At 50.3% G+C, this 10595-nt stretch overlaps 1 protein-coding gene across 1 annotated transcript in view; it reads left to right on the top strand.

Annotated features, from left to right (window-relative positions):
- Window positions 1–7525, top strand: part of LOC107105069 (rho guanine nucleotide exchange factor 40-like) — a 37502-nt gene extending 29977 nt beyond the window's left edge. The window contains exons 15-26 of the mRNA XM_015405186.1: window positions 1810–2639; window positions 3477–3726; window positions 4424–4513; window positions 4592–4816; window positions 4916–5086; window positions 5162–5342; window positions 5418–5534; window positions 5629–5767; window positions 5836–5939; window positions 6014–6192; window positions 6279–6344; window positions 7316–7525. Coding sequence (XP_015260672.1) covers window positions 1810–2639; window positions 3477–3726; window positions 4424–4513; window positions 4592–4816; window positions 4916–5086; window positions 5162–5342; window positions 5418–5534; window positions 5629–5767; window positions 5836–5939; window positions 6014–6192; window positions 6279–6317 — 2325 coding nt within the window. The 3' untranslated portion in view covers window positions 6318–6344; window positions 7316–7525. The remainder of the gene's footprint in view (window positions 1–1809; window positions 2640–3476; window positions 3727–4423; window positions 4514–4591; window positions 4817–4915; window positions 5087–5161; window positions 5343–5417; window positions 5535–5628; window positions 5768–5835; window positions 5940–6013; window positions 6193–6278; window positions 6345–7315) is intronic.
- The last annotated feature ends 3070 nt before the right edge of the window (window positions 7526–10595 follow it).

Below are 10595 nucleotides of genomic sequence, written 5' to 3'. Positions count from 1 at the left end.
AAATGTCCCCATATGTCATGAGAACACAGCAGAGTGTGTGCTTGTGTGGGAACGGAGCAGCTGCTGCAGTCGGGACACATCAGCAGCTCATCGGTCTGCAGAGCGCTGACCCGGTCGCCGCTGTCTGGGCCCGTTACGTCTCACGCTGTGGTAAACTGTCTCCTGCTGCCGTCCTCACAGTCAGGAAAACCAGGACACACTGGTCTCAGGCCAGTCATTGGAAACTATTTGACAGAGCTCTGGGGAGGAGAAGGAGGAGGTGGGAAGGAGGTCCAACTGCTCCTTCGGTTCTGAGGTCAGGCTGGACCTGAAGCTTCCTGGTTTCTGGGTCACCGTCTGGTCAGAACTGACCAGAAGCTAAAGGTTTCTGATGATCCCAGAGATTCCAGAATCGACCCGGACCTTCTGGGCTTCTGATTGGCTCGTGACTAACAGTGATGGGTTAGGGTTACTGACGCCGTTACCTTTTTTAGTAACGAGTAATCTAACTAATTACTTTGACTATAACGCAGTTACTATTGCCGACAACCCGTTACTGCGCGTTACTCAGGTCGCACAATAAAGCTTTGTTTCATGCTAGGACTCGTGCGCGCCGCGTCATGACAGAGGGGGGGATGTGATTGGCTGATGGATAGAGAGATTCCGTCGGTCAGTTGGGTAGGTGGGTGTTTCTGCTGGTGGGGGTTAACGTACAGCACACACACAGAGAGATCCATCCATATATATATATATGTATATGCATGTATGTATATACATTTCAAAATCAGAACACCTTACCTATAATAGTTCAGAAGGACATAAAAATGATCAAGTGAAATAAAGATGCTCTTTGAACTTTAAAGAGTGAGAGACAGTAAAGGTTTATAACTCTCCCTCTTTATAAAATAAACTTCACAGGTCGCAGATTTAAAGCCGTTTATTTTAAACGTAGCTCCCAATATGTTCTTAATAAAGTAAGATCCTCTATCTGCTCTAGTTGGACATTGCTGCTAATAAATTTAGGTTTCTCAGCCAAATGCAGGATATTGTGTCAATCTGGGGGGCGGGGGGGATGAAGCTAATCTGCTCAGGTGTGGATCTGCTCACCTGCTTGGAAGAAGCAGCCAATAGACAGCTAGCATCTCCAGAGCTCAAGATGTCAGCTGCGTTGTATCGCGTCACTTAGACCTCGCTTCTGCTTAGTGTTTGAAAACCTGCCGTTTAACTGATTTTGGAAGTCTGTCGATGTTAAGTCACCAAACATGGCTACCCCCCCCCCCATGCTGCTGGGTTTTCCTCTGAGAGGAAGAAGAAGAAGAATCCTTGTTTGCTGACTGAGCGATTCACCCACCTTATGACGACCGACTGAATTTCAGACATGTTTGATTTCCTCCTGACCTTCTGATTCCTGATGGGGGGGTCGGTCGTTGGAGGCTGACCGCCCCTCGTTACCCCCTGTTCACTACATCGTGCACGATTGGAAAATCGTCCCGAAAAGGTTCAAACATGGCACCGAGTACGCCCGGTAAATCAGCAGCAGCTGCAGGAGCTGTTTGCCGACTGGATCCTGTTCATCATCTGGTAAAATTCTCTCACCTCATGAGGATTCATAAATATTTTCCTCTCTCATCGTTATCAGTTTGTAGGGCGGCCATGTTGGCGTCACTCGCCCAGGTTGGTCTGGACCATCTGAACGATTGATGCGGCTTCACCTTTTCTTACCGTCTGTGTCTCTGTTGGCTCAGAGTAGCATGACGGGCGGCTGCTCTGACCTTTCAAAGCTGGGGGGCGGAGCCTGATGTCATGTGACCCTCCTCTCTCTCTCTGCAGGCCTATGGCTGGGCGTTGGAGGGAATGCGTCAGCTGGCTGGACTCTCCATGGAGGACTGCATGCTGCCAGACAAATGCCGCGCTGTGATTGGCTTCCTGGAAGACTACCAGTCCAATCACCCACCAATCCCAGAGAGCCGTTTCCAGAGGATGAAGGCGGAAGCAGGCGAGCTGCGGGGCGAGAGCGGCCTCCGCCAGTGGAGCTTCGCCTGGTCCAAGTGTCAGGAGGCCAAGAAGATGTTTGACAGGAAGATGGAGGCGGCGGTCAGCACACGAGACTCCGCCCACAGGCACCGCTCCAACTCTGTTGTCAGCACAAGCTCCGCCTCCTCCAGGAAGTCAGGGCTGTGGGGGATTCTTGAGACCTCCTCCGGAGAGGAGCCCGGCGCCTCCCCCTCTCCACCCGCCCCCCAGAGAAAACCTTTCTATCGCTATCTGCTCCGAAGCTCCTCCACCTACGAGGAGTCAGAGCGGCGGGACGTCTGCTCCCCCATCGCCAACCACTCCTCCCCCAGGTTCACCTCCCCCTCCTCCCCCAGCTTCCCTCCCTCCTCCTCCTCCTCCTCTAGGAGGCAGCAGCTGAGGAAGACGCAGAGCTTCGACTCCCCGTCGCTAACTTCTGACATTTCCCGGTGCGGCGCCAATCCACGCACCCTCAGCGAGCCGCCGCGCCGAGGGAACACGGGCGTGTTCATCCGCGGCCTGGAGGTCAGCAGCACCGAGGCGGCCGATCGGACCCTGTGTCCCAGAACGCCGGTTCCTGGCTGGGCGGGCCCTCGGAGCCCGGAGACACCTGGGACCCCGGCAGGAGACGGCCGCCCCCGAGGAAGGTGAGTCATCATCATCATCATCCTTCCTTCTCCTCCTCTGAGGTTCTGGTCACATGTCCAGCTGATCCAAACGGATCCAGATAAACGTTTGGATCCTGAAACGCTGCTGAAGATTCTCAGCAGACATGGGAGTCAACAAGTCGTCTCCATGTCATGTTTTTAATCTACCAGCCAGTTAACCAGGTGAGTCCAACCTGCACAGGTGAAGATTGGACTCACCTGTGCAGATTGGACTCACCTGCTTCAGTGGCTGAATAGAACCAATCCATGACATGGAGATGACTTGTTGACTCCCATGTCTGATTCTCAGTCATCCAGAGTCGGTCCTAAAAAGTTCAATCAATCCAATAAACTTAGAGACGTTTCTCTTCCATCCAGGAAGATTTTTAAATTCAAAATATCAGAAACAGCGTTTAGTTCCAGGTTTATAGAGCGGAGCAACACAGCAGAGCGCCCCCCTCTGGACAAGACTCTGCGCTGCATCTACACCTGATGGACAAAAGGACATTCATTGGAGGAGCAGAATGTCCACATTTAGGGACAAAGAAGACAGATGGTTAGAGGGGGGGGGTGTTCCTTCCAGCAACAAAGAACATTTTTCTTCTGGTTCAATCTGCTTGTTTTCTAAGTCAAAACTAGTCTTGGTGTTTTTTCCGCTTTATAAACCTGGAACTAAACCTGGAACTAAACCTGGAACTAAACTCTATTTCTGACATTTTGAAATGAAAAATCTTCCCTGATGGCAGAGAAACGTCTTCAAACTTGGAAACAAATTCCAGTCGATTGATTTTTACTTTTTTGGAACCAAGCTGGAGATTCTTCTTCTATTCTCTGCAGTAAATTACGACACATCGTAGAGGAGATGGTGACCACGGAGCGCGACTACGTCCGCTCGCTGCGCTTCATCATCCACCATTACTTCCCAGAGATGGAGCGGGCCGACCTTCCTCAGGACCTGAGAGGGAAACGCTCCATCATCTTCGGGAACCTGGAGAAGCTGCTGGACTTCCACAGCCAGTTCTTCCTGAAGGAGCTGGAGGCGTGCTGGAAGCATCCGCTGAGGGTGCCTCACTGCTTCCTCAGACACGTAAGCCGCCGCCTTCTGGCGCCACACTTTATAGGAAGCCATGAGGCCGACGCTGAGCGGCGAAGTGGAAGGAGGTTTTCAATATTTACTCCCCCAAAAATCTGAAAAGTCCGTTTCTGTTCAGCCCCTTTGATTCTGAGGGTTCTGGTCGTTCAGGATGTTGCTTATCGGGTCTTAACTCTGGACCCGCCCCGCTCCAATCGCTCAGAACCAGAACCAAAGATGGCAGAGCCCTAACCCCACCCCTCCTCCTTCCTTCCGCTAGGAGATGGATGTTGATCCAGTAACCAGAGTTCTGCTGCAGGCGGTTCTGGGTCTGGTTTACATGGTTCTGTAGAGAACAGAACCATGTAAACCGGAGATTCAGGTTCTGTTTAAAGACTTGAACAGATTCTAGATCCATTCAGAAAACCCAGGTTATGCTTTAAAACCTGCAGATGTTTCCAGATTTAGTTTGAACCTAAAGTTCTGCTTCTCCTCCGTCTTTCTGTCGCCTTTTTTAAAGGAAAAGTCACCAAGAATGAACCAGTAGATCGTTATTTATACCAAAACTAACCGTTCGCTGTGATTTAATGAATTTAGTGTAAATCACTGCAGTCGCCGCTGCGGCGGCCGCTGCGGGCGCGGTGCGTCCTGGCCGCCGCTGCAGTCGCTGCTGCAGCCGCCGCCGCTCTAACTGTGTGTTTCCTCTGAGCAGCAGGAGCAGTTCAGCCTCTACGCCCTTTACAGCAAGAACAAACCCAAATCTGACGCGCTGCTGGCTGCTCACGGCCACGCCTTCTTCAGGGTGAGTATGGCGGCCTTCTCTCTCTCTCTCTGACCCCGACGAGCCGCTCTGATCTCTGGCCCCTCCCCCTGTTGGCAGAGGAAGCAGCTGCAGCTGGGTGATAAGCTGGACCTGTCGTCGTACCTGCTGAAGCCCATCCAGAGGATGAGTAAATACGCCCTGCTCCTCTCTGACCTCATCAAAGAGGTGGACGTGGCTCAGGAGGCGGAGCTAAGCGCCCTGCAGGACGCCACCAACATGGTCAAATTCCAACTTCGCCATGGCAACGACCTGCTGGCCATGGACGCCATCAGAGACTGTGACGTGAGTTGAAGTGTTTCTCCTCGGTGTCGTTCTTTATGCTCCAGTAGATGGCGGCGATGAGCCGGCCCGGTCTCTGACCCGGTTCTGGTCTCCCTGCAGGTGAACCTGAAGGAGCAGGGTCAGCTGATCCGGCAGGACGAGTTCACGGTCTGCAGCGGCAGGAGGAAATGTCAGCGTCACGTCTTCCTCTTCGAGGACCTGCTTCTGTTCAGCAAACCCAAAAAGATGGAGGGAGGTCTGGACGTCTTCATCTACAAACACTCCTTCAAGGTCAGAACTTTGGCTCGGTTCTGTTGGACTCCCTCTCTGAGCTCCTCCCCCTGACGGCTGCATGTCCTCCTTCAGACCGCAGACGTGGGTCTGACCGAGTCCAGCGGGGACGACGGGCTCAGGTTCGAGATCTGGTTCAGGAGGAGGACGGCCAAGAACCAGACCTTCGTCCTGCAGGCTGCGACGGCAGGCATCAAACACGCCTGGACCGGTGACATCGCCCGGATCCTGTGGACCCAGGCCGCCCGCAACAAAGGTGGAGACTGGGGAGAGACGGAGCGTCCCTCCGTCCGTCCGTCCGTCCATTCATCCCTCCGTTCTCTGTGTGCAGAGGTGCGTCTGAAGGAGCTGCTGTCGATGGGCGTCGGCAGCAAACCCTTCATGGACATCCAGCCCAGCGACGCCGCCATCAGCGACCGCGCCGTTCACTACATCATGAAGGCCAGAGGTACGTGCAGGTTTCCATGGTAACCACTGGAGGATGGCGACCCGGGTCTCAGCAGCCGGTCCACAGATGCTTAACCGGGATCTGTTTGCTCCAGGAGCCAGAACCCGCGCCTCCATCGCCGTCTCCGCCTTTGACCACGCCCACCCCTTTAAGAGAGGCGCTCCAGCTGAGCCGCCGGCATCAGGACCGTCCTCCTCCAGCCTGCTGGGCCCGCTCAACCTGCACATGTTCAGGTAGCATCCCACCTGCAGGTCAGTCAGCTCCTCCCTCTCCTTTCTCTGACCTCCTCTTCCTCCTGCAGCCAGTCCTCCTCCTCCTCCGCTCCTCCTGCCGCCGCCTCCTTTGGCTCTTCGTGCATCGAGGAAGATGAGCAGGAACATGAGACCAGCAGTCAGCCCTCCATGAGTATGACCACACACGCACGTTGAGGCTCCGCCCCCTGCCACTCACCTGTAACTCACCTGTACCTCTGTCTGCAGCCACAGAAAGTTCTGGCTCCTCCTCTCACTGCCTCTCTGGCTCCACGGGCTCCGACAGCGGCTGTGTCTCCTCCCACCTCCGAGAGGCGCTGCAGGAGGAACCCAGCGCCCTCTGTCCCACTTCCTCATCATCCTCATCATCTTCCTCCACCAAACAGCACAGGAGACTCACCTCAGCTGTGAGTCCACTAGACCGCTGATTGGTCAGAGCTTGATGATGTCATCAGAGGCGCTGTGGTCACATCGTCTCTGTGTTTGTCCTCAGGAAGCTGCTGCAGTCGTCGGCGCCGCCACGATCGTCTGACGCCGCAGTGAGTCAGCAGCAGTAAAGGTCAGCCAGGCTGGTTGGTTCTGATCCACTGATTGGTTCCGTCAGAACGCCATCGCTAGAAATCGCTCCTTTCAGAATAACGATGTAAAGACGCCAAAAAATGGCGGAACTGACGGGTTAATATGAGACACGCCTGCTGGAAATGAAGCTCCAGACAGGAAGTGAAACCTTTACCAGTCGGCCTCAGCAGATGGCCGCTCACACTGAGCCTGGTTCTGCTGGAGTTTTTCCTCTCCACTGTCGCTACAAGCATGCTTAGTGTGAGGGATTGCTGAAGAGTCAATGAGTCGATGCAATCAGCTGGTTTTCCTTAGATAGAAAACTTTGAATCAATCTGACTGGATGATCTGGTGAATTTTCTCTGAAATGTTTTCAATTGGAAATAAACTGAATTCTGGATTCGGTTTGTTTTAACGTCTCTAAACCGCCACCATCAGCTAAAGCCAACCGGACGCCATAAAAACGCCAAGAACTAAGAATCTGTCATCATTTTCACCTCTTTTTAAAAACACTCATTTACCCACAACATAAAATAACATCATGATCCACCAAAGCTTGTTTTTTATGGTAAAATAGAAATATCAGGTTAAAAACTTTAGATTATTTATGTTAAGTTCATTAATCTGTTTGCTCCAAAAATCCAGCGTAAAGTCCCCCCCCCAGGAGCAGCCAAAGTTCTGTAAACTGATCATTTGAAATATTGTAAAAGAAAGTGCTGGAATGAGAATGTGTGTAACACTTTGGATCAACTGGGCCCAATGGACCTTTGCTTTTAAAAAGGCCATCGGTTAGAACTGAGGAAGCATCTTGGATTAGAGGCGAAACTTCTTATAAAAAAATTCATGTCCAGTCGCCTAAAATTTAATTTTCAAGCTTCAAAGTTTTATTTTGAAGGCTGAAACAGGAAGTGGTTAGTACTGCTGTTACCATGGTTACCAGGGTGACTGACAGCAGCTTCTGTGTGTCTGCAGGCTCTGGTGGTTCCAGGAGGAGGACTTTGGACTGGAGGTCAGCCGGCTGCTGATCCAGGATCAGCTTGTTGGTTCCAGGAGGACCGGACTGGTTCTGGTTCTGGTTCTGGTCCGGCTCGGCGCTCCGACTGTACATGTGTGTAAATAAGTTCTGCTGCCACTTTTCTAACCTGAGCAATAAACACGTTTGATGAAACCGTTCGGGTCCGATGTTTGTTCAGAACGAACCCGCTGCATCCAAGGTTCTACAGAACCTGCGTATGTAGATCAGGAACATTTGCTGTTCTTCCCACTGCTTGAAACCAGAACCAGGTGTTCAGCCATGGTTCTGGATCACATGGTTCTGGATCAGAACTCCGGCTGGTGATGAGGAGATGTACCAAAATTGAAGACGGAAGAACCATGTGACCTGGTTTCACCATTAGTCTCTTAGAACCGGGTCGGGTTTCAGGTCGACAGGAAATGAGTTCACCAGGTGATCAACCCAGCAGAACCAGCTTAATGTACAGAGATCCAGTGTTCTGACCCATTACCCTGCGGTTCTGATGGTTTCCAAACCTCCACTGATGCTGTGACAGAAATCCACTTCTGGACCAGAACTTCAGAATCGGGACGAGCTGCAGCTCTTAGAGCTTCGGGTTCAAAGTTCACCGTGTTTTTCTCCACCAGCGTTCCTTCCCAACCCGTTATATGGACTCTAAGCTAATTAGCTTTATACCTCAGATTAACATTAATTAAAGCAGCAAAGTTCAAATTAAAAAGCTTTATTTATTCTAACATTTGAGCAACGCAGAAAAAAAAACTGGGTTCAAATTCAGACGTTAAAAAAAGACTGAATAAAAAACAGCTTTATTATCAAATCTTTCAATATACAACAGTTAGAGGCTTTTATTCTGAAAGGTCAGTAGAAAAATAAACAGGAAGCTGAACTCTTAAAAAACCAGAATGCTCCCTCAGACCAGCTGAGGGTCAGAAGCAGCGTTCTTCAGGCTCGGCTTCAGAGCTGGCAGAAAGTTTTCAAACCCGCAAACTTTCCTTCACATCAACTCATTTAACCAGGAATAAAAAAATAATAGAAACTAAATCTATTCTAACACCACCTGGTTGTAAAGTATTGACATCCATTGCTTTAAAATTCATTAATCCAAAGATCCCTGAAAAAGAACCTGTCTGGCAGAAGGAAGTAGGCCAACAGAACAGCAACACATCAAACCCAGTCTAGGTCCACGGACCGGTACGCCTGGACCCATTTCCACACCTGAACATTCTGCCTACAGTCAGACACGGTGGTGGTAGAATGGTGATCTGAGCTGCTTTGATGCTTCCAGAGCTGCTGATGGAAGCTCAGGATCAGAACAATAAGAAGTCGAGTCAAAGTCTGGACTTATTTGATTGGATGATCGGGATCCTGGGTCATGGGGGGTTGGGGGGTTACAGAGATTTAATCCTAAATTAACAAGGTTTGCTTTTCACGCCTGTTAAATTAGTTTGACCTGAAGGATTTGAGTTTAACTGAAAAACAAAAACAAGAAATAAATACGAGGTTAAAACGAAACGCCTTCAACCTGTTTCAGCGTCATGATCTGCAGCTAATCTGGATCCAAACCTGAACCTTTCAGATCAATGAAAGTTTTATTAAAACTGATTTTCCACTGAAATATTTTCTGTTTTTAGCTGAAACTTTGAGCTCATCAGTGGATGAAAACTGGAGCTGTTTCTAAGCTGCTACGTCCAAACATTTCCAAAAAGGAAAAAGTTCAGTTTAAAGAGTTCAGACTGAAATAAAGGACTTTTATTTAACCTGACTGATCAGAAATAAGTTGATGTTTGTTGCAGCAGAGGAGCAAACGGGTCGGATTCCTTTAGGAAACATCAAACCTCTGAATGATTCAGAGCGGACATATTTAGATCCAACATGGCTGCCATCAGGTAGAGAACCAATTAACTAACAGGTCTGCTGCACATCTTTGGGCAGGGGGGGGGGGTCAAAGCGATCTGAGCGCGCTCAGTACAGGGATTAAAGCAAAAAAAATAAATCCTGAGCCTGAACTTTTTTGGCAAGAAACATTGAAAATACACACACACACACGTGTGTGTGTGTATTTTCAAGCCATGCCGGGGGGGTGTGGGGGCCTTGGATCAGGGATTGCATTAATGATTGAAGACGAAATTAGATTTTTGAAAATCCAATACCAAAAACGGCCAGAAGATGGCAGAAGTGCATCTTTATCTACCGCCTGCATGAACCACATTTCTTCTGATACCCAGTTTTGCTGCTCAGCGTGACAAACACTTGAGGGATTTTATTGACTTTGTAAATAATCTTTTTTTTTACCTACGGGCAATCTGGGGGGGGCTGGAACCCTTTAATCCCTGTCAGTAGAAGCTTAGAGTTACCCTTGGGTGTCTGCTGAGGTGGACAGGAGGATTCTGCACTAAGGAGGAGCTCTCCTGTTTAGAACTCAGACATTTAGCTTGGTGCTCTTCCACCCGGACTAGTCTGGGTCTGGGACTAGTCTGGGTCTGGGACTAGTCTGGGTCCGGGACTAGTCCCAGAGACCTTCAGGACTTCAGAAAGAGGAAATCAGCTGTTCTACTGCTCAGATGACAGTCTGACTGTCCAAGTAAGTTCACCCTAAGATGCTAAGAGGTTTTCCTAACCCCTGTATTTATGTTGTTTAGGAAACCATTTGCTTGGCCTGGCAGTTAAAGGGTTAATGTCATCTCGGGACCTTTGGCGGGTTCTTATGGTCCACGTCTGTCCAGACAGTACCAGGCTGGACAGGTTCAACCCCCGACGACTAGAGGTTCTGGGACCTAAACCAAACAGCACACCGGCTGGGATGCACGGAGGGGGAAGTGTCATGGTTGGGGGATGTTCCAGGATCTGTTCTATTAGGAGTTTGAAGAATGTCGGTGACAAAGTATCCAAGCTGAAGGAGAACTGGACTCAGACATTTATGGGAGCCAAAGGCCACCCTGGCCTCTCTAACTGGGCCTAGTCAAAGGCCACAGCTGTGGGTGAACTGGCTGAAACTGGAGGAACTCCAGTTCAGTCCAAACTTCTCTCTCAACTTACTTCAAAAAGAAGACATGACTAGATATCTGGAGGCAGGGAGCCCCAAGTAAAGCATTCTGGGAACAGTTCCTACTAAATCACTTAATTGGTGGGGCGCTCTAACTTCTTCTGTGGAACCTCTGGGGGAGAACCTCCAGGGTTCTGGAACCTCCAGGGTTCTGGAACCTCTGGGGGAGAACCTCCAGGGTTCTGGAACCTCCA

This window comes from Cyprinodon variegatus, unplaced genomic scaffold (assembly GCF_000732505.1).
Source record: "Cyprinodon variegatus isolate N-32 unplaced genomic scaffold, C_variegatus-1.0 Scaffold2042, whole genome shotgun sequence".
In the NCBI taxonomy this organism is placed as follows: Eukaryota; Metazoa; Chordata; class Actinopteri; order Cyprinodontiformes; family Cyprinodontidae; genus Cyprinodon; species Cyprinodon variegatus.
This window is presented reverse-complemented; position numbering and strand designations above follow the sequence as displayed.